Source organism: Salmo trutta, chromosome 24, assembly GCF_901001165.1.
Source record: "Salmo trutta chromosome 24, fSalTru1.1, whole genome shotgun sequence".
Lineage (NCBI taxonomy): Eukaryota > Metazoa > Chordata > Actinopteri > Salmoniformes > Salmonidae > Salmo > Salmo trutta.
In genome coordinates this window covers 16,196,946-16,221,011 of record NC_042980.1, presented here as the reverse complement: position 1 = coordinate 16,221,011, position 24,066 = coordinate 16,196,946, and the positions used below count along the sequence as shown (strand labels likewise).

The following is a 24,066-nucleotide window of genomic DNA, read 5'->3' as shown; positions in this document are numbered from 1 at the left end:
TGCTATATCACGGCATGTATCAACTCCTAGAGCTGCAAAATACTCAACATGTTTTCATTGCGGGCCGTAAAGAACACATTTTAATAGTGAATGTCCGACTCTAGCAACTTAGGCCTACGAGACTTTATGTAGGGGAAATGGAACGATACAGTTACACGTGATCTCAATAACCTAATTTTCTGTTTGTGGAGTGCAGAGACTGCAAGTAAATTAGAATGGGTCGTGATAACCAGTTTGAAAATATCAGAATAATGCACTTTCTCTCAGACAAGTAATATCAGAATTCATAAGCATGTTCTGTACCTCTGCCAGGGCACACATCACACCTCCATCAATCACACACCGACACAATGGCAGTTCATATACGTAATGAGGTTTTGGTAGCAAAGAGATTTTATTCCTCACACCTGAAATTGACAAAGACAAGAAACACCTTCTTTTGACACACAGTGAGGTGAAAAGCTGAACTTAAGAGCAAGCTATTGGCTGTTAAGACAAGACAGTGACAGGTATAAAAGGAGTTTTGATAATGCATCAACACCTATTTCATTCCTGAGAAGATTTGCTGTACATTTCAAGGTATTGAAAAATGCAGTCTAAAATGTAACATACTTTAACCGACAAACAAGGTATGTAAATAATGATAATTTAATAGTTTGAGATTGTACCTTACTGTGACGTACGTATATTTGCAAATGGATAGTGAAATGCTGAGATCATTGTCCTCCCAGTGATTACAGGAAAAGGAGTTTCCTATCTGGCAACAAAGTGTTTGTAGTGTTGCATCACTTGGCAGAGATTTGAAATGGTTGGTGAAGCAATCATTCAGACAGACAGCATTGTGGGACTCTCGGACCACAGTGTGTGTAGTGTTGATTACATCCCCTATACAGCAGAGAACATTAATGTACAGATATGAGCCATGTGAGCCCCCATTGCAATTGTTTGCAAGTAGTGCAAGAAATCAATTATCAAAATGTAACGTCTCCAAGCGCTGATGGGCATTTAAGTCAATGGCAATATCGCACCAATCAATAACAGACAAACTAAAAGGCCCATTAGCAGCCTACATTGCCAGGCAATTTAGATGTGGCTTGGTGCTCGAAAATGCTAAGAATGTTGTCATAAAAATTCTAATGTAAGCTGATCTTAACAGAGCACAGAGAACCCAAAGTCAGCTTATGAATGAGCCGTATTCATTTGATTCTTTGCATACAGTATCAGTGCAATCATTTCAAATGTCTTTTACAGACTACAAATGGCTTTCACCAACAGTGACCTCTTAACCCTTTATACTTCTTTACATAAGAGAAGACCATGAAGCAAACTACTGTCCATAAAGTTTATATTAAACCATAAGAAAGGGTTACGTCAAATGATTTCCTTCGTAAAAAATAAAAAGATTTTCTCGTGTCCCTCTGTCTTTTCCAAGGGAGGGCGTAATACTTCTTGGCCATGTACGTTTGTGGGAAATGTACATCATCTTTGTAGTCTTCAAGCTTCATCGGAGAATTAGGTGCAAATATGCCTCTCTCCTCTTCAGCACTGTGGGCAGGTGCTAGAGTTCATCACGCTCGCTGCCTGGAAGTTAGACGGTGAGAAATGACTGCTGTTATCTGGTACAGTTTAGACCTGTCAGGACATTGGGTTGTATTTGGTGTAACTGTAAATAAGTAGAGAAAACTACATAAAAAAAGCTAAAAGAAAGGGACAAAAATAAATGGATACACACATCCCACTGGGCACACTGGTTGAATCAACATCGTTTCCATGTCATTTCAATGAAATTACGTTGAACCAACGTTGACTTGGCATCTGTGCCCATTGGGATATAGATTGATATGTTCAGAGACCTCTCCTGTTTGGGAGCAGCTATAACGGGACTAGAAACTGAGTGAGTCTTCTGACTCTGTATACTAACCCGTCTTCTCTGGTGAGGAGGAGGGTTCAGGCATCGGGCTCTGCGTCTGCGTTGCTCGGTCATTGTCTTTCTGCTCCTGGACGTCTCTCAGTAACTGTTTGATCTTGTTGTCGTACTCCACCCACTCAGGCACAATCCTCACGGCCGCCGACAGCTTGGGCTCCTTGGTCTTGGGGTTATTACACTGCAGATAACGCAGACAGACACATCAGTCATGACTTCTTCCACCAGAACAATGGACCCCCCCCCCCCCGGTGTCTGCAGCTACCATTTAAAGCTGATCTGATTTCCTTCTCCATTAAAGAGACATTAGTCTTTCTCATGTATCGGTGGTGCCCAGTGGTGTCTCAGGGTCAGAAAATAGTATGCTTCACTTTCCAGTCATTGTGAGCCTGTCAGATATTCCCACAGCCAATTCTTCACTCTATACTCATAATTAGTTTAGGAGATGGGGGAAATAACACCAATTTCCCATATTTTCTACTGTCATCACAAAAACTTAGAGCCGATAAATGCCAAACACATTAGCATTACTGGATGGATGATAGAAGTTATGGAGCCTAAGAGGATATGCAATAAAACTGAGTCAAAATCATGGAGTTTACATAAGATCCACACTCGATAATGCATACTAAGGATATTGGCACTTAGTATGAATTGCTCTTCCTCAATAAAAATGAATACGGGAGGTTGTTAGCACTGCTAAGTTTTACAAGACCTTGCGGAATAGACTAAGAAAATGATGGCCTCCTCTTTGCGCAAGTGGACTCACAGCTATAGTCCCAATGTGGAAGTTGCTACGACTGTCAGGTTGTAACTGACAAAGCCACACTAGGACAGTCAACTGCTACTCTATAAAAATGTACTTTACTCGATATTATCCCCAACTAAACTAAAATAATAGTTTTTTTGTTGCAGCTCACAGCAGTGGAATTGAATGTGTAAATGACACTTCTATTCTTGACTGTGTTAGCTGGTAAATATCAGCTAGGATTATTCTTGCTTCCTGCAGGGGTAGAGGATGGAGACTTCTATATCTCTGCTGCTGTTCAGGGGGGGGGGGTGTTGAAGAGACATTTCCATCAGTAAGAGTATGTCTGGCATAGTAATGAGATTCCCTTCTTCAGTCAGTCAGTCAGATAGATAGATAGATAGATAGATAGATAGAAAATAGACCCACCAGGTCAATGGTCTTGGCGGTGGTCTTGGATGCGTTGTCACACCAAGTCTCACACCAAAGCCACTCCTGGGGAAGGGACTTGATGGCCACCTGGTGGATCATGTTGTTGGGCAGGTCCTATCAGAATGAAATCAAACATTTACTCTACATTTCAATTAATAGTAATTAGACATTTACTGACAGAATTGTCAGAAGGTAAGCAGAAACAGATCCTCTGCTACGGGGATGTCATTGTAACTCAGTAGATGTCCTGCCATTGAGACAGAGAGAAGTGTGTGATGTCCCCTCTCACCTGGTCCAGGTTGGACAGACTGTTGGGATCCTGGCTCAGGGCTTGGTACTGGCCACGCAGTCGGTCTCCTGCTGCTATCTTGCGGAACTTCTTCAGATCCACCACATACAGAGCACTGGTCACACAGAGAGAGAGAGGAGACTGTTTCATAACCGTCAAAATGCTTTGAAATGGATAACCCACCAAGAGGGAAATACTGCTATCATAAACCGAAGCTAAATATCCCAGTCATCCACATTTATAAGTGTATTTAGTGTAGCATGTTAACATACACAAAGGTGCCACGTACAGTGGCAAGAAAAAGTATGTGAACCCTTTGGAATTACTTGGGATTTCTGCATAAATTGGTCATCAGATTTGATCTGATCTTCATCTAAGTCACAACAATAGACAAACATAGAAAACTAATAACACACAAATGATTGTATTTTTCTTGTCTATATTGAATACATCATTTAAACATTCCCAGTGTAGGTTGGAAAAAGTATGTGAACCCCTAGGCTAATGACTTCAATAAAAGCTAATTGGAGTCAGGAGTCAGCTGACCTGGAGTCCAATCAATGAGACGAGATTGGAGATGTTGTTTAGAGCTGCCCTGCCCTTTAAAAAACACTCACAAGAAGCATTGCCTGATGTAAACCATGCCTCGAACAAAAGAGATCCCAGAAGACCTAAGATTAAGAATTGTTGACTTGCATAAAGCTGGAAAGGGTTACACATGATCTTCATCAGTCCACTGTAAGACAAATTGTCTATAAATGGAGAAAGTTCAGCACTGTTACTAATCTCCCTAGGAGTGGCCGTCCTGCAAAAATGACTGCAAGAGCACAGCGCAGAATGCTCAATGAGCAGAATCCTAGAGTGTCAGCTAAAGACTTACAGAAATCTCTGGGACATGCGAACATCTCTGTTGACGAGTCTACGATACGTAAAACGCTAAACAAGAATGGTGTTCATGGGAGGACACCACGGAAGAAGCCACTGCTGTCCAAACAAAACATTGCTGCACGTCTGAAGTTCGCAAAAGAGCACCTGGCTGTTCCACAGCGCTACTGGCAAAATATTCTATGGACAGATGAAACTACAGTTGAGTTGTTTGGCAGGAACACACAACACTGTGTGGAGAAAAAAAGGCACAGCACACCAACATCAAAACCTCATCCCAACTGTAAAGTATGGTGAAGGGAGCATCATGGTTTGGGGCTGCTTTGCTGCCTCAGGACCTGGACAGCTTGCTATCACTGACAGAAAAATGTATTCCCAAGTTTATCAAGACATTTTGCAGGAGAATGTTAGGCTATCTGTCCGCCAATTGAAGCTCATCAGAAGTTGGGTGATGCAACAGGACAACGACCCAAAACACAGAAGTAAATCAACAACAGAATGGCTTCAACAGAAGAAAATACACCTTCTGGAGTGGCCCAGTCAGAGTCCTGACCTCAACCCGATTGAGATGCTGTGGTCTGACCTAAGAGTGCAGTTCACACCAGACATCCCAAGAATATTGCTGAAATGAAACAGTTTTGTAAAGATGAATGGTCCAAAATTCCTCCTGATCGTTGTGCAGGTCTGATCCGCAACTACAGAAAACGTTTGGTTGAGGTTATTGCTGCCAAAGGAGGGTCAATCCGTTATTAAATCCAAGGGCTCACATACGTTTCCCACCCTGTACTGTTAATGTTTACACGGTGTGTTCAATAAAAGACATGAAAACATATTGTTTGTGTGTTATTATTTTAAGCAGACTGTGTTTGTCTATTGTTGTGACCTAGATGAAGATCAAATTTTATGATCAATTTATGCAGAAATCCAGCTATTTCTAAAGGGTTCACATACTTTTTCTTGCCACTGTACTTAATGTGCCATGACTCCCATCACAGATCATGACAGTCTAAATTAAATCTGACTCATACAGGAGAATTTATTGGCATTTCAGCAAGCTGTGTGGTTTGGTTCATGTCACACCCTGTCCACCCTGCTTGGCTGTGGTTGGCCCCATGCAGCTGTGCAGCCCGCTGGAATCCAATACAAATGTTCCTGACTCGCTGGCGGCCTTTGTTCCAGCTAGCTAGCCTCCCAGGCAGTGGACTCCTGCTCTGGCCCTGGCCCAGTGGATAGAGCATCTAGCTAGGGAGCTTAATCTGTTCAGCAGAGCTGGCTGGCTGAATTAAGCCACTTCAAATGGGCCACCAGCACCCCCAACAAGGAACCAGTGCACTAGTCCCTTTAAAACACCTAGTTATTCATGTATAGCAATGCGGATACAGGGCCGTAAATATTGAAGCTGAAGTAAAGCTATTTTCTCACTTCTGGAAGTAACGGTCTCTTCAATGTGGTGTTCCACATACATATTGTATGGCTTTCATGGGTTAGTCTCACAGAGTGCAAGGAATAACACATGTTAATGAAGACCAACCCCAAGCAGCGAATAGAGGTGCGATACTGTAGTTGTGATACAAATATTCTCGTCTGCGTGAGAAAGGGAATGTTTTATCAGAGAAGGTAATTTATCTATGCAGAGAGGGTAGCATCCTGCTGCATCTTCCTCACCCACTGTTCCCTCTGAGAACCATGTTATGCCTTGTTGTGAAGGACAGGAAATAATCGATGAACGTTTCTGTATAAACCGCCAATAGCCGACTCAAAGGAGTCACTGTCAAATAGTGAACGTTAATGTTTTCAAATGTATGCATTTATTCTGCTGAATACATTGAGAGAACACATTTTCCTTGAATTGTATTTTCCTTCATATCTTCTGTGAATAACTTAAATTAAATATCAATACAATGACAGTAGATCGACCTTAACAAGGAAAAAAAAGTAGGAGGATACCATAACTGTCAAGCTTGTATGAATTAGTAAAGAATATGTGCTTACTACGCAATAGTAACATTGTAAATATGCACTTCCAGGCGCTGGTGGACATTAATGGCATACACAGCGCTACAAATCAAAACGTCAAACTGTGTAGTTATTGTAGCAGGGTTTACCTAATGTGGTATCTCCTGTTCCCCAGATGTGAGGCCCAGTAGCCAGTCTTCCAGAAGCGGTAGCCCTCCATCTCCTTCCGACTGTCACAGAAGGGAGTGTACCCATAGGGGGCGCCCTCCAGGTTCAAATCCCTCAGCTCCTTCAGATCGGCCCTAACAATCTGCGAGGACCAGGAACAACGGTAAATCAGCACCACGGACAGCACTAAAACCGTACAGTTGACATGCACAAATCCTGCAGGTCCACTTCTAGATGATTTACTATTTTTATTATGGCTATGCATTTGGTTTTGTAACAGCGGTATCTTGATTTCACTAGGCAGTTACCTGGTCAGCGTCCACAAAGATAATTTTGTCCACAGCCAGGGGGAAGAGGACATCCAGGAAGAGGATCTTGTAACCCCAGATGATCCTCTGTTTCTCAGTCTGCTGGTGAAGCCAGCGGGGCCATTTGTACTGGACCAGTTCATACTGGAAACCATAGGCCTCAGCCATGTAAGGTATGGACTCCTAAAGAAATATAAAACCTCATATAATGAGAGGAAAAATAGATCGTGCCTAGCAGAAAAATAATGAATTTTCTTCTTTAGGTTTATGAGAAAATGTACAATATTTTCTGACATTTGGTCTCAGAAAATAATTATTGTGAGAAATTGACTAAAATCCCCCCAAAAACAGCTGGGATATTTTGAACTAGGCTACACTTGATCAGTGTAAATATATAGACACTGAGCACTTGGTAATGCACATTTCACAGATCAAGCAGAACGCCCTTGAGGCATAAAATAGTCGTATAAAATATTTCATAAATAGTGAAACAATCGAAATGCAGAACATTTTTATAATACTCGCCCTTTCCTGTGGCTCGTTTGACTATTTTAGATGTATATATATGATGTAGCTTAGTAGGTGTTCATGTATATGGACTCATCCCTATAGTGGGAAGAACAGATAGATAAAAAGAGCACAATCACAAAGGAGAAGGCCTACCGCAGTTCCTTTCATCCCTCAACACAAACAAATCTATTTCTCCCAGGGGTCGCGCTGCAACGAGGAGAAAGTTATCACGACAATGCAGGAAGGCAGAAAGTTTGTGTGGAGTCAAGCCGTGAGGCGGTTACCTTGAAGGACGGAGAGAGGTAATTCTTGAGGAACCAAAACTTCACAGGGGTTTTGGTGTGCTGGAGGACGGACAGCATCATTATTCTGGAACAGGAGGAGAGAGAGGGAGAGAAAGAAAGAGAACGAGAGGGAGGGAGAGAGGGAGAGAGGGAGTAAGTCTCAGAGGAGGAGGGCTAAGAAAAGGCAAGAAGCGCATGGGGCCTCCAGACCAGCAGTGTATGTCTCTGTGTGTGGGCGTCTCACCTCAGGAAGCGCTCATATAGATGGCCCGAGGCCACAGAGAAGATGTTGAGCACATCTTCCCTGTTCTTCTCTCCATCCTCTGAACTGGACCCACCACCTGCGATGCTACAAAGGACCATACGCGTTACATAAGCCTGATTGAAGTAGACTGCTCAGTAACCTCCTCAGACAAACACTACTACCTCAGTCCTTTTTTTATTACCTTTATTTAACTAGGCAAGTCAGTTAAGAACAAATTCTTATTTTCAATGACGGCCTAGGAACGGTGGGTTAACTTCCTTGTTCAGGGGCAGAACGACAGATTTTTACCTTGTCAGCTCGGGGATTTGATCTTGCAACCTTTCGGTTACTAGTCCAACGCTCTAACCACTAGCCTACCTGCCGCCCCGTCTAGCCAGCATGGTTTAGCTACAGCCTGAAGGAACCATAATACACCACATCAGTAACATAGATGATTCTCCAACCATAAATCCCTTATATTTACACTTGAGTAGTGTTTACTGAGCGACAGAATTACAAAGATCGTGACACCCCTCTGCTAGACCTGGATCAGTTGTTAGTGTCTTCTACAGTAGAACGTGCCACTGCTCTCCTGCTGGCTCTCCTCCAGAGTAATCAACTGATTACAGCAGAGACACAATAAAAGGCAGCTGTAATTTTTATGGGGCCCCTTCTGTTTTCCTCCACAAATATCAAATAAAGAACAGATAATGAAATAGACTCTCACAACACCTCCAGAGCACTAGCTCCTCTCTATCCCCACACGGCTGCTAATGGCAGATGTTTTTGGACTCAGTCATGAGATTGGTGAACCCTCTGGGATAGTCAGGTGTATTGACTGAATGGATATATTGTGGACATGGCATGTGAACAGAGTATTTGAGAAGCGTGCAAGCCCCAGAGGCTGGGAAGGAAGTGCTGTATCCAGGTTCTAATCATTTTCCAATCCAAATCTAGCCTAAACTGATTTGATAGTGTGTAGTATAAACAAAATGAAATCATTAACTTGTGTAAGCGCTGTAAAAACAAACAGTTAAAAACAGTAAAAAAGATGCCTTGAACTAAGATTAAAGGTAGGAGTACAGGCAAGTGTTTATCAAACCAGACACTGTCCAAACTCATAAGATCATGCAGGGCACATTTGGAGGAAACCAATCAGGGAGTGTGCTTGGGGCAGTGATGTCTGCAGTCAAACTGTGTGTCCTTCTCTGTAACAGACTGCTGATGAGGGGAGTCTCTCCTCCCACACTCAATCAGCAGTGCAAAGAAAGGCCCAGAGGCTCCAGCGCATAGAATTGAAGAGGGAAAGAAAGTCTCTCTGCCCTCACACACAATACTGTAGCAACCCGTCCTCCCTCCCTCCCTCCCTCCCTCCCTCCCTCCCTCCCTCCCTCCCTCCCTGTCATACAAGGCTAAAGCCTGCCTCTCTTCCATCTCTCTATGTCTCATACAAGAGCCAGCCTCACAGTGTTACTGTAAGCCCCACCAATGCACTGCTGTTTGCCCTGGTGAGCTGGCTGCTGGGCCATCACCGTTGTGGTCCGGAGGATGCCTTGTGCCTGGCCTGGCTAAGCCTGTCATTATGGAGGGGGCGAGGGCTGAGGGGCGAGAGGCGGCCTCCATTGTGAGGGCCAGATAATGCCATCTGCAGTGCTCCACTCCAGCGGGACCCCACATAAGCAGCTTTAGGTTTTCAGCTTTTCAGGTGAGGGCCGGTTTGGCCGACATGCACCAGATAATCCAGACCTCTGGAAGGACCCAACCCTCAGAGTACTCTCCGGCCGTCCACAGCCCGAGTACAATTACAGAGGAACTCCAGAGCTGGATTGTAACTCTCCACATTTCAGTTCCTACTACAGTCACAACAACGTCAGTTTACTGTGTGGGCAGTTCTAGCAGCGTCTGTCTACGTCAAAGCATATTATTTTCATGAGAAAATATCATGTTCAATAAAATAAGGGTTTATACCAGTGACTTGAAGTTCAATGTGACAGTAAGAAAATAACCAATGTCAAAAAAATATATCCAAAAATAAAGCATAATTATCATTAGGAACTGAGCTTGGGAAGCAACCAATATTCATTTACAAGACACGTCTATGTTAACCAATATGGTAAACAGACAGGTTAAGTAGTTGCAGCAACACACGTCCTACCTTTTCTCAAAAGTGCTCCACACACTTCACACAGCAAGCATTAGGTGAGGAGACAGATCACACAGTTAGGGTGTGTCAATGGAAACAACACGCTACACACGCTACACACACACACATACACACATACCTAGGTCTACAGTAGCACATTTTTTTGGCAATAGATTTTACAGAGTAATATCTCAGCCTGGCTCCGAGGGCACCATCTCTCCTGCTGAAACCGCAGCATTATTAGTGTCCATAGATAGTGGATCAACTCGCCCACAAATCAATGCTCTTACCACCATTCTATTGATGTAACTTGATCGAATGAAGTCTATGTAACATATAGCAACTGCATGTGAGAATGCGCCACACTCTTACCTGGCGATGGAGTCCCATATTCCCTTATTCTCTGTGGCTTCACTTAGGAGGTCCTCGCTGATTCTGTCAGACTTTTTCTGAACCTACAGTGGGGAATTAGAGGCACTCTGTTTATTTCTTTCATTTCTCTCTGAAGCTTGGAAGTACACTTGGATCCATGCAATATCCTTAGATTAGAAGATGACACATTGCACTAAGAAAAATGGGTGAATATCTCCAAACGACATTGTCTTGGCGTGTGTGCCTGTGTTAAAGCTACACTACATGACAAAAGTATGTGGACATGTGCTCGTTGAGCATCTCATTCTAAAATCATGGGTATTAATATGAAGTTGGTCCCCCTTTGCTGCTATAACAGCCTCCACTCATCTGGGAAGGCTTTCCACTAGATGTTGGAACATTTCTGCGGGGGACTTGCATCCATTCATCCACAAGAGCATTAGTGAGGTCGGGCACTGATGTTGGGTGATTAGGCCTGGCTCGCAGTCGCCGTACCAATTCATCCCATAGGTATTCAATGGGGTTGAGGTCAGGGCTCTGTGCAGGCCATTCAAGTTCTTCCACACTGATCTCGACAAACTATTTCTGTATGGACCTCGCTTTGTGCACAGGGGCATTGTCATGCTGAAACAGAAAAGGGCCTTCCATAAACTTTTGGCACAAAGTTAGAAGCACAGAATCGTCTAGAATGTCATTGTATGCTGTAGCGTTACGATTTCCCTTCACTAGCCCCAGAACATTATTCCTCCTCCACCAAACTTTACAGTTGGCACTATGCATTGGGGCAGGTAGCGTATTCCTGGCATTCACCAAATCCAAATTCGTCCGTCGGACGGCCAGGAGGTGAAGCGTGATTCATCACTCCAGAGAACGCGTTTCCACTGCTCCAGAATCCAATGGCGACACCACTCCAGCCGACGCTTGGCATTGTGCATGGTGATCCTAGGCTTGTGTGTGGCTGCTCGGCCATGGAAAATAATTTCATGAAGCTCCCGATGAACAGTTCTTGTGCTGACGTTGCTTCCAGAGGCAGTTTGGAACTCGGTAGTGACTGTTGCAATCGAGGACCGCCGATCTTTACGAGCTACGCATTTCGGCACTCGGCGACCCCGTTCTGTGAGTTTGTTTGGCCTACCACTTCACAGCTGAGCCGTTGTTGCTCCTAGACGTTTCCACTTCACAATAACAGCACTTACAGTTGACCGGGGCAGCCCAGAAATTTGACAAACTGACTTGTTGAAAAGGTGGCATTCCTATGACGGTGCCACGTTGAAAGTCATCAGTAAGGCCATTCTACTGGCAATGTTTGTCTTTGGAGATTGCATGGCTGTGTGCTTGACTTTATACACCTGTCAACAACAGGTGTGGCTGAAATAGCCGAATCCATTAATTTGCAGGGGTGTCCACATACCTTTGTATTTATAGTGTATGTCATTAGAGAATACATACCCTGACTTTGATGATCTTGCTATGGAAGCTGTTCAGCACAACTTTAACGTCACCGGTATCAGCGGGAGAATCACTGGGAGAATCAGTCCCATCATGCCTGTCAGAGAGACAACAATTAGGGGGAAATAGTTGTAATAGTATATAGTTATAACACGGACATAGTATTCCCAGAACAGCATCTCTCATTTGCCTCTCCCTCAATACCCTGTGAAAGTAATCACCTCTTCCAGATCATGTCCCCTGATCTTTTGATGATTATATCATCAAATTCGTGAAAACGCGGCCATTTAAGATGTATATAGCTACAGTCCCAGTCAAAAGTCTGGACACACCTACTCATTCAAGGGTTTTTCTTTATTTTTACTATTTTCTACATTGTAGAATAATAGTGAAGACATCAAAACTATGAAATAACACAATGGAATCATGTAGTAACCATAAAATGGTTAAACAAATCAAAATATATTTTAAATGTGATATTCTTCAAAGTAGCCACCCTTTGCCTTGATGACAGCTTTGCACACTCTTGGCATTCTCTCAACCAGCTTCATGAGGTAGTCACCTGGAATGCATTTCAATTAACAGGTGTGCCTTGTTAAAAGTTAATTTGTGGAATACCTTTCCTTCTTCATACGTTTGAGCCAATCATTTGTGTTGTGACAAGGTAGGCATGGTATATAGAAGATAGCCCTATTTGGTAGAAGACCAAGTTCATATTATGGCAAGAACAGCTCAAATAAGCAAAGAGAAACGATAGTCCATCATTACTTATAAAACATGAAGGTCAGTCAATCCAGAAAATTTCAAGAACTTTTAACGTTTCTTCAAGTGCAGTCGCAAAAACCATCAAGCGCTATGATGAAACTGGCTCTCATGAGGACCGCCACAGGAAAGGAAGACCCAGAGTTACCTCTGCTGCAGAGAATAAGTTCATTAGAGTTACCAGCCTCAGAAATTGGCAATTAACTGCACCTCAGATTGCAGTTCAAGTAACAGACACATCTCAACATCAACTGTTCAGAGGAGACTGCGTGAATCAGGCCTTCATGGTCAAATTGCTGCAAAGAAACCACTACTAAAGGACACCAATAAGAAGAAGAGACTTGCTTGGGCCAAGAAACACAAGCAATGGACATTAGACCGGTGGAAATTTGTCCTTTGGTCTGATGAGTCCAAATTTGAGATTTTGGTTCTAAATACCGTGTCTTTGTGAGACACAGAGTAGGTGAATGGGTGATCTCCGCGTGTGTGGTTCCCACCGTGAAGCATGGAGGAGGAGGTGTGGGGGTGCTTTGCTGGTGACACTGTCTGTGATTTATTTTGAATTCAAGGTGCACTTAACCATCATGGCTACCACAGCATTCTGCAGTGATACGCCATCCCATCTGGTTTGAGCTTAGTGGGACTATCATTTGTTTTCAACAGGACAATGACCCAAAATGCACCTCCAGGCTGTGTAAGGGCTATTTGACCAAGGAGACTGATGGAGTGCTGCATCAGATGACCTGGCCTCCACAATCACCCGACCTCAACCCAATTGAGATGGTTTGGGATGAGTTGGACTGCAGAGTGAAGGAAAAGCAGCCAACAAGTGCTCAGCATATGTAGGAGCTCCTTCAAGACTGTTGTAAAAGCATTCCTCATGAAGCTGGTTGAGAGAATGCCAAGAGTGTGCAAAGCTGTCATCAAGGCAAAGGGTGCCTATTTTGAACAATGTAAAATATAAAATATATTTTGATTTGTTTAACACTTTTTTGGTTACTACATGATTCCATGTGTTATTTTATAGTTGTGATGTCTTCACTATTATTCTACGATGTAGAAAATAGTAAAAAATAAAGGAAAACCCTTGAATGAGTTGGTGTCCAAACTTTTGACTGGTACTGTATATAAAATTATATTTGAGTTTGTGGATGAATTTTCATCTGCCAGATGGCTTTTATGATGATTTTTGCCCTGAAAACCACTGCACTACGTTTTTGCCCATTGAATACCATTCAAAAAGTCTAGAAAAAAACGAAAAACTAAAAGGCTGCTTCCTGGAAAACGACGCATCACTTGCATAGCATATTGAGCTCAATATATTGTAGTATCCACACACACGTAGGCCACCAGTTAACATGCCATTAACTGTGAAGAAGCCCACAGCACGAGTGTCCCACTCCCAGCCAAACCCATCAATCTAGAGGGAGGGGGAAAAACACAAGGACAACAACAAAGGTTATGCTCAGGAAGAAAACACACGGTGAGAGAAAAGCACTGGGGACCACCGACAAGGCGTACATTGACAGACAACAGAATGATGCATGCAAACAGGCCTTTCTGGGAACTCCGCCAAGGTCTCGCTCTGATCATATTAATCCCCCCCTGCTCGTCATTCAGCATCCCCTTTATTCCATTTTATCAGTGGTTACTTTCCAACCATTCTTTCTGTTTTATCTATTGACGCATTCTTTATGAGGAAACACCTTGAGTGTCAATGGCGTGGCCACTGGACTTTGGCTGTAATTGTTTTAAGATGACCCAGTGTTCTGTTCTTAACCCTTGTCCAGTGGAGAGTGTCTCTGTGGGGTAAGTAACATTAGACACCTAAGGTCTGAGGGTTACAACGCCACTGAACAACCTGCAGCCAGAGATGATCAATAGGCTGTGACTCAGCAAACCATCATCACTTCAGCGCTTACTAACGGCAGAGAATTAACCGTATCACCATGATAAATGTCAGCCCGCATGGGGCACAAAGTGCATTTTCCACAGTCGGAAAGTGCTGTTTGGTTTGGACTGGTCCACTGTCGCCTCCACCGAGGCCATTAGGGGCTGTGGTGGGAAAAGCGCAAGAGATCAATTTGTATCCGGGGACAGCTGGGCGTCTCATTCATCGCTGTCAGGACCAGTACGCTACAGGAGAGAGCATGGCGTTGGGACTCGCAGTGAACAGACACTCCCACTCGGCTCCGATCGGCCCCCCTAACCAGAGCAGAGCGCCATTAACCGTAAGAATAATGGCACTGCCAAGGTGAAAAATGACATCACCTTTTAGCTTCACCTGGAGGATTGGGGAATAACTCTTGTTGTCTGATATGATTGTGGTGGAATCCAGGGCTGGAGGTGTCCTAAATCTTCCCTGTGTGGAGATGAATGGGTGGGTAATACCTGGGAGACCCAATGTACTGTACGTACGGATCCACGGATGGAATCACGGAATTGTCCAATCATATTCTCTAGGATTTCCATGCACAGAACTGCAAGTGGTGTCATGAGTGATACATTTATGAGGGTTTTAATAAGATACATTTGGTCATTAGGTTGATGTGTTTTTAAGACATCAGACAGATAAATGCATGGAATTTCAAAAAGGCTTGACCAAGCCGCAACCCTAGAGAGGAATGTCTAAAATCGACTACAGTTAATATGCATGTACATCATGGGATATATTAAAACAGCAACGCTGCCTGTATTAGCAGCGATCCACACCCACGCCCTTCCTAGCAGCCAGGAAGATTTGTGCTGCTGATTTTCCTGGGTTTAGAGAAGATGGGATGGCAGGTGAACGGCTGAATCATCCCTCCACCCGGTCTTCCCTCTAATAGCATCCCTCCCACCCTCCCTCCCTCCCTCCTCCCACCCATGTCTGTCTCTGAGGCCATACGCACACAGCACAACTCCCTGCGCTCATCAAAACCTTGAGCTGCAACAAAGTCAGCAGCTCCCTGCGTTACCATAGCGATGTGCTTGGTACCTCCAGCGAGCGGTTACTGAGGTAAAAAAAAAAAAAAAACTCAGATGTTGTACAGATGGAGACAGTTAATTACCAGCAGGCTCTGCATGCGTTCACACAAATTACTAACTCCTATCTGGAATGCAGTGATATGATGAGAGAAAAAAAAACTGTGATGGCACACTGGGAGATTCAAAGGAAAATGAATGCAAAATCAACTAAAATATTGATTCCGTAGACTCACTCTACTCACGCTAGAATTTGATAGATATCCTCTGACCTCCCCTCCCGTAGCTTCAAGATCCAGGCTCCAGGATTGGCTTTCAACTGGAAGTATCCCTATTGACAACATGGTTTAAGATAACGTCAGAGAATGATCTGAGATCCATCTATTTTCATTCCTTGAGTCCATTATCAGAAGCATAGCTGTACACAGTTCTGCAAACTGTCCTCCATACGAGCACCAAACACATAACAATACCATTCAAATTCCTTTTTGAGCCATCATGAAACTTGAAGCCAAGATGGCGCACATTCAACTACTACAACTAGTGATTCTCACCAGGTTGGCCATGACAATGGTGTCCTGCATGAGGGGGTCCTGGCTCATGCCCAGGGTGAACTGCAGGCCGCGGGGCGGCTGGCCCGTAGACAGGTCAAAGCAGTGGCCCTCCAGCAGCAGGTGCTCCAGCTCGTACTCTGCAGTCACTACACCTTTCATCTGAACAGAGGTTAAAAGGTCAGAGGTCAGAGAGTTAAGGAGGAGTCATGTCTCTTCCCTTGGTTTGTTCTGGTTTGGGCTTTGTTCAAATACCCATTAGCCTAGCTCAGTACCTCCTGTAGGTGGATGTTGTCCAGATCATAGGGGCTCCTGACAGCCTCCACCATCCAGCTCTCTGGGGTGATCATGTTGAGGGTGAGGAGGGGCGAGTCAGGGAGCTCCAAGAAGTGAGCCACTGGTCCCGCAGACACTGTTTCATTGGCCAGGAAAGACACATCCGACTCCAACACAAAACGGTAGAAGCTAAAGAGAGAAGAGTTAAGTGAGGAGTGACAGAAGTCGATCGGTTCTCACCTAAAACTGCGAGTGTTAACGATTATCACGATTAGGTCATTGGAGACAGATGGAACACAACTGAGTAGCTTCTGTTAGCTATCGACAGACATGTTGTACACTATTTCACTTTCTAGGGAAGAGAGTCATTCTATTGTGACCGCTGAGGATACAGTGTCTTTAAAAGGGAGGTATCTGAAACCGTATCGGCCAATAATAGCAACGTATACCCCAGATATAGAGTATATACTACTTCAATGGTATTAGTCAGCCAGTTTTCACATAGGTTATTGTCTGCTAATCTTTATGCTAATTGCTTTTCTTCAATCTGCCCTCTGACACAGTGAAGTCGTAATGAGTAAAGATAACGCGGCAGACGATCAATATTACTAACACCTTCTCTCTGTATTTAAAACTGCCATCCGATCCCAGAGGCTAAAGGATCCTCACATTTCCTCCCGAGAAGATTTTTCAAAAGTTAATTTCAGTTGCAGCAGCTTGCCTTGCTGCTGGGGAGAGTTAGAGAGAGGAGCGCTTTGACTCCAGGGTGGAAGAGAGCGAGAAGGCTGGTGCATATGAAGTTAGGGGGAAGAGGGGACAGAGGATTAAATTACTGAGCCATAACCAAGTCTCCAGAGGAAACTCTCTCTCTCTCTCCCCCTATCTTTATTGGATTGGTCCCAATTTGGAAGAGTGAACCAATTCTAGACAGAGAGAAAAGTCAGAAAGAGCTGAAGAAAGCAGCCAACTGAACTGATATCCTCCTCGCCATCCCCCTCAAGCCATGAAAGTCTTGGAAGACATTACAATGTGCTCGCAATGGCAACGGATGGGATGCACCTGTGCTCGCCAGTAGCAAAATATCACAAATAGTGAGCGAAAGAGTTAGCATCCCTCAGTCACTGCTGGGGCGTTGTAGTTGGAAGGACTCTTGCAGTCTAAATTGCCTTATTATTCATTGTTGCTTATTCTCCTAAACCCACAAATTAAGTTAACATTTACACACGGATACCATCAAATATCATTCATGTTAAGAAAGAAACTCCACTCAATTGCAACTATGTGATCAAGAGAACGCATCTACCTTAAAACCTCCATACCTCAATGTACTAACACATGTGTTCAGGGGAGGCCCAGAGCAATAAGGTGGTGTTATTAAACAGATAGTATCTGTGGGGCAGTCTCAGAGAGGTCCTGGGTGGTCACACACACACACACACACACACACACACACACACACACACACACACACACACACACACACACACACACACACACACACACCAGTACTGGGGCAGTAAGTTTAATTAGGAGCAGAGGAGGAAGCTTACCTCTTGAGGGGCATATCGGACAGCTTGGCCCGGCAGTTCATAAACACCTGCAGTTTCACATTGACCACTTGACTGAGCACCTGCAAGAGGGGAGTGGGCGGCCCGACCCAGTTAGCGTGCACAGCGAAATAAACCACACTCAGCAGGCAGGGTAAACCTACACGCTCAAAGTTCTACAGAGAAGCTCAAAGTCTGCTGTCCATCTCTACTCGGTTACTGTATACCGCTGTGAAAACCTGACAGAACTAGCTAACACAATACATAGTTTCTCCTTAATAAACACAGTGACTAGTGCTCAGGTTGACAGAAAGACTCAAACAGAGGTGAGGGCATAAGAACAGCGTGTGCGACTGTGTACAGCTGTTTCTCTCCTGCGTTTCCCAGCCGTGCCTGGCTGCCTGCAGCTGATTTGAGTGGCAGGGTGATCACTTCCGCATCACATGCACACTGAAACACACTCTCCTGGCCACCGCGACACACTCCACATCACACCAGAAGTGGCTGCTCAGGAAGTGATAGCAAGGTGACTCATAGAATTCACCTCAGTCATATAACAGGCAGGCGGGCAGCTAATGCACAGAGGGCAGCCAGTGGGTTGGTGTCCGTGAATCATCATCAGACTGAATAAGCAGGCAGCTTCAAATAACGGCGTCCTTTCCTTCTCCCAGAGGAACTCAGAGCTGTACATTTCACACTGTGCAGCAAAAATAACTGGCAAATATCTGTCAAGTTGGATAATTAGCATGGAATAGCCCTCGCAGAGCAACAGAGTTATCTCTGAATCTATTTACAAACGTCCATTTAGGGAAAGTCGCATTTCATGAATGATGAAATTGTAAAGAATTGAAAATGTACCTTTTCAGCCAGCCTATATAAAATTAAGAACAGTGAGATTGCAGAGAATGAAAAGTAATAACATCAGTTATGGGTTTGAAAACATTTTCGCTTCAGCCTGCACTTTCACGCTTGCCCTTGTCGGAGCTTGTCAATATCTCTGTAGCCTTCCTGCAAATGAAACCTAACGTTGACGTCCTTGACGTAGTCAGAATTAACTACGGGTGACAGAGGAAAAAGTGGGCGCTGCTTACAATCAACAGCGGTGACATCTTCTGGGCGTCCCGGGTCACGGGGTCCACGATGGCCACCACGTCGTAGAACACCTCGTCTTCCCGAGGGGCGAAATGGAGCACGCTGGGGAGGACGAAAAGGCAGTGTCAACACTCAGCCACACGTCGGCAATACGGCTCTACTTCAACGAAGCACTCTCGCTATTACTACAGCAAAATGATAGAACTAGCAATTTCCCGACCCATTACGACAAAAGGAAAGCCCGGTGAAACTGAAAGTGCAGTAGAGGGAGACATAGTGGCGAGTGAGAATGCTATCCTTCACCTGTGCTCGTCTTTGACGAAGCGGAAGTCTCTCCTGCCCTCTCCTTTGGGGGCAGCGGCGAGGAGGGCGTCCACTTTCATGACTAGATCGCTGGCTCTGGGGGGCAGAGGAGGACAAGGGTTATTCCGGCACTTATTGATGACGCTTATTAAGGTGGTCAGAGAGAGAAGCCAGAGGACGCATCCCAAATGGCACCCTATTCCTTTTTTAGTGCACTACTTTCGACCAGGGCCCATAGGGAGAATAGGGTGCACTATGTGGTAATAGGGTACCTTTTGGAGCACAGCCAGAGACATCTGTCCTCGGCTCAGAGTTGTGACTTCAATATTATTCAAATGAATAATATGGCTCGAGACAGATCCTTAAATATTCAAAAACGGACAATTCTCCACATAAAAAAAACATGTTTTTCCAAAAACAGTAGTCTTTTTTATAGAGAAATAGTAGTTTAGAAAATAAACGTATTGTGAGGCTCTAGGGGTACTGTGAAGTGATTTGGAAATTGATGAAACGAAGACTTTCATCATAGGATATGAGAAGTGATTTTCACTTGACTTTCATCATAAAATGAGGATTTGTGTATCAGTGTCCATCACCGATGGTGAAGCACAGGGCACTGCTACAGACAGTGAGTCCAAACAGAGAAAGAGAGAGAGAGATGTTAACTAACGCACTGCTTTCCCTTGATTCCCATCTGCTTGATTCTAGCTTTGACTTTCTCGGCTGTGGTGCTCAGCGTAATCTTCTCTAACAAATGGAAATCCTCCACGTTGAACTCCTCCTCGTCTTCAAATGGCCCCAGGATCTAGCATGGAGAGAAGAGAATACAATCATGGTCAGGCCATACATTCAATGTTTTCAGAGGGATGGAACAAACAACCCTCAGAAATAAAATCCCTTCACAATTTTCACTAATAGAATGCGTTCCTCAACAATGTCAAAGTTCAACAATGTGCTCTGATGTACCTGTTTATAGACACTGAATGTTGTACAGAGCAGCCATCTAAAATAAAGAACTAATGTAAAGGGAGGTGTTTCGTCTCTTCCTGCCATATGGTCACTGTGTTCCAGGGCTGCTGCCTCTCCATTTTCCCTTTCTATTTTAAGAGGAGAGAGAGCATCCCCTACCCTGCCGGACGGACTGCAGAGGAATGGAAAATGATATTAATTGTTACAGCCATCTCAGGGTCTGGCCCCTTCATCCTTCGCTGTCAGCACTGCTGCTGCTCCCAAGACATCCGTGATCAGCTCTGCTCTATGATAACACACACACACACACAGACGCACGGACAGGCGCGCACACAAACACACACACTCTCACACGCTGCAGCCCTCTGTGCCACCTGTGACCTCTGGGGAAACAGAGGTCATGCTGACTGGACAGTCTAGAGGAGCTCTGTGAAACACCAGAGAGAATAATACTCCCCTGCTACAGCAGCTTACTGTGGAATAACCCGCTCATCTCATCTCCCCCTGACAACACGGACAGCGCTTACTTTACCGAAAGGCCAACGTGCTCTACTACCTCTCCTGACTGACAGTAATCCACGGTTCATATAATTCTTTGTTATGATGTTTAGTATGACTCAGTAAAGTAGTGCTGAGTTGATATATTCCCTGTTGTGTTAATGTCACTGCAGTGAACAGTATCCCTAGAACACTGGTAAAGCAGGGACTGTAGAGTCCTGTCCACTCACCCTGCCGTTGCTGACCACGGCCCTTTGTCCAGTGTGCAGCTTCAGGACATCTCTGCAGAACAGCTGCTGACTGCGGATGAAATCCACCTCCATGGTGTTGAACTTCTTCTCAAAGGCGTCCGCGTTCATGCCCTGCAGTGGAGAAAAAGAAACACGGCACACTGTTGGTCTAAGCAGGTATGTTGAGTGCAATCGTACTGTACATGCCTGAAGAACGGGTGATATATGATCTGATTGGCCTCCTGAAGGACATCGCTCCCATTCCAGTCCACTCGAAACAAAGTCTGAATCGTATTGATGTAAAGTAGGATCCATGCCGGGCTAGAAATCACTTTGTTATTGACAAATCGTTGAAGTCCTGCATGAGAGCAATCACTGCTCTGCTTTTAAACATAAATATTTCATAGTCAGAGCCGGCTGAGCTAATAGCAATGCGCATGCTGGGAGAAAAAAAATCCAGAAGAGAGATTAATCAATTTGTAATTAATCTAACACAATTTTAATTAAACATTGGCCATTTTGTCCATAACAAATCAGCCACCAGAGAGAGTGTTCAGTTTGCAGAGTCAGGTTATTAGTTTCTCAAACAATTTTTTCGCCCCCAAGGAGAACAGGTGAAATACCAATAATGTCAGCCCCAACTCTGTCAGCAAGTCTGTCTGGCAGCCAGTAATAACATCATATCCCCAGCTCTCTGGATCCCAAACCCCAACCCACAGAGCTCCACACACAGCGCCACTGCTGATATTTCCATCACTATCCCTCCTTCCCCTCCTCCTTCCTCCCTCCCTCCTTTAACGAGGCCAGAAATTGAAGGCCGGGCTGCTGTGGTAACTGTCCCAGCCTCTCTGCGTTAAGGCCCCTGGCTGAACACTCACTAGGCTCACCAGGATGGCTGTTCTCACTGGTGAGAGTGAGAAGGGGGGGGGGATTTCCTGTCAGTTGATTGGCTGATCGATCCCCGAGAGGGAGGTTTGCTATGAGTCTGCCAGTGTGTATGAATCCTATACCATAATAGTGTGGAGACAGACTGAGAGCAAAAAGAACACCTGTGGTTGTAGAGATGGCTGAGAGGAGAGTGGAGGAGGGGAGACGTGGTCAGGCTTGATCAGGCACATGGCTGAACCACACAGCCACGAAGACCAGGTAACAGCTCAGCCACCACGGTCTCTCTGGGGATGGGGTATCCAAAGAACACTGGTCGTTAAGTATTCAGCACGTGGAGCTTGTGCTCACTACTCACGCTCTGACTGATCAAGTGTAACTGACAGTGAGTAGGTCTATGCATCCCCTGTCTGGAAGCTGTCAGGCATGCTCAATATTTATACTACCACATAATATTCAGGGTGTGGAGAAATGAGAAGAGGTGCTCAACCGTCACCAGTCCTGTGGCACAGGGCTTCACAGAGAGAACAGTGGAGATGAGTCTCCAGTCATTCGGCAGTAGCTAATAATTCAAGGGCTCCATGTCAAATCTATGAACCAACTATAGTGCCTTCAGAAAGTATTCATACCCCTTGACTTATTCCATGTTTTGTTGGGTTACAGCCTGAATTCAAAATGGATTCAATGTCTTCTAACATCTACACACAATACCCCATAATGACGAAGTGAAAACAAATATGTTTTTAGAAATGATTGCTAATTTATTGAAAATGAAATATAGAAATATCTCATTTACATAAGGATTCACACCCCTGAGTCAATACATGTTACAATCACCTTTGGCAGCGATTACAGCTGTGAGTCTTTCTGGGCAGGTCTCTAAGAGCTTTGCACACCTGGATTGTACAATATTTGCACATTATTATTTTTAAAATTCTTCAAGCTCTGTCAAGTTGGTGGTTGATCATTGCTAGACAGCCCTTTTCAAGTCTTGCCATAGATTTTCAAGACGATTTTAGTTTAAACAGTAACTCCCCAGTCCTTAACGATGACAAGCATACCCATAAAATGATGCAGCCACCATGCTTGGAAATACAGTATATAGGGTGGAACTATGTGAAGTGTCGTGCCGGATTTGACACAAACATCACGTTTTCTATTCAGAACATAAAAGTAATTTCTTTGCAATTTTTTGGGCAGTTTTACTTTAGTGCCTTATGGCAAACAGGATGCAAGTTTTGGAATATTTTTATTCTGTACAGGCTTCCTTCTTTTCACCATGTCAATTAGGTTAGTATTGTGGAGTAACTACAAAGTTGTTGAGCGGTCCTCAGTTTTCTCCTATCACAGCCATGAACTGTTTTAAAGTCACCATTGGCCTCGTGGTGCAATCCCTGAGCGGTTTCCTTCCTCTCCGGCAACTGAGGAAGGACGCCTGTATCTTTGTAGTGACTGGGTGTATTGATACAACATCCAAAGTGTAATTAATAACTTCACCATGTTCAAAGGGATATTTAATGTCTGCTTTTTTGCGAGGCATTGGAAAACCTCCCTGGTCTTTTTGGTTGAATCTGTGTTTAAAATTCACTGCTTGACTGAAGGACCTTACAGATAATTGTGTGTGAGGTACAGAGATGAGGTACTCATTCAAAAGTCACATTAAACTATTATTGCACACAGAGTGAATCCATGCAACTTATTATGTGACTCGTTAAGAAAATGTTTTCTCCTGAACTTATTCAGGTTTGCCATAACAAAAGGGTTGAATACTTATTGACTGAAGACATTTCAGATTTTCATTTGTCATTCATTTGTAAAAATGTATTGTATGTTGTCCAGTGAAAGAACATTTTTATTTAATCCATTTTAAATTAGGCTGTAACACAACAAACATGTGGAAAAAGTCAAGGGGTATGAATACTTTCTGAAGGCACTGTATTGTCTATGTCAGGGGGGAAAGGCACCACTCTCACTCTTCAAGTTAAGTAAGAGTCTTTTGATGCACCCGTAAGTTTTTTTAAAATCCCCATCAAAATCAGTCAGTTTAAGCTAGATATATCTGATTTTTTGCATGGGCTGCGTCTCAATCTACCGTATCCGCCTATGTCGGCCTTCCGTATCTGTGGTGGAAGGTAGTCGAGCTGCAGCGGTGTTTATCAGACCACGAGTCACGCCAAAAATCGGTCTTCTCAAGAAAAAGCCAGTAGCGTCCAAATGGTTTGGCCTACAAACTGATATGACCACGATGGTGTTCTCCGTTTTGCTCTATGACCCCCA

The 24,066-nt window shown here is 44.2% G+C and overlaps 1 protein-coding gene across 3 annotated transcripts in view; it reads right to left on the bottom strand.

The window, feature by feature from the left end:
* Positions 1 to 361: 361 nt before the first annotated feature.
* The window catches only part of uggt2 (UDP-glucose glycoprotein glucosyltransferase 2), a 43,165-nt gene continuing 19,460 nt past the window's right edge, over positions 362 to 24,066 (bottom strand). The window contains exons 23-41 of one of the 3 annotated variants that reach the window (XM_029711260.1): positions 20,905 to 21,036; positions 19,882 to 20,012; positions 19,208 to 19,303; positions 18,904 to 19,006; positions 17,816 to 17,895; positions 16,265 to 16,454; positions 15,993 to 16,151; positions 15,684 to 15,769; positions 11,713 to 11,809; positions 10,264 to 10,346; positions 10,031 to 10,114; positions 7,749 to 7,853; positions 7,505 to 7,589; positions 6,711 to 6,893; positions 6,384 to 6,544; positions 3,394 to 3,508; positions 3,102 to 3,218; positions 1,922 to 2,105; positions 362 to 1,581 (exon numbers count right to left, since the gene is read on the bottom strand). In XM_029711260.1, coding sequence (XP_029567120.1) covers positions 1,559 to 1,581; positions 1,922 to 2,105; positions 3,102 to 3,218; positions 3,394 to 3,508; positions 6,384 to 6,544; positions 6,711 to 6,893; positions 7,505 to 7,589; positions 7,749 to 7,853; positions 10,031 to 10,114; positions 10,264 to 10,346; positions 11,713 to 11,809; positions 15,684 to 15,769; positions 15,993 to 16,151; positions 16,265 to 16,454; positions 17,816 to 17,895; positions 18,904 to 19,006; positions 19,208 to 19,303; positions 19,882 to 20,012; positions 20,905 to 21,036 — 2,214 coding nt within the window. In that variant the 3' untranslated portion in view covers positions 362 to 1,558. Of the gene's footprint in view, positions 1,582 to 1,921; positions 2,106 to 3,101; positions 3,219 to 3,393; positions 3,509 to 6,383; positions 6,545 to 6,710; positions 6,894 to 7,504; positions 7,590 to 7,748; positions 7,854 to 9,903; positions 9,928 to 10,030; positions 10,115 to 10,263; positions 10,347 to 11,712; positions 11,810 to 15,683; positions 15,770 to 15,992; positions 16,152 to 16,264; positions 16,455 to 17,815; positions 17,896 to 18,903; positions 19,007 to 19,207; positions 19,304 to 19,881; positions 20,013 to 20,904; positions 21,037 to 24,066 lie in introns of all 3 variants that reach the window. The other 2 variants (XM_029711261.1, XM_029711262.1) reach the window with 2 other exon arrangements.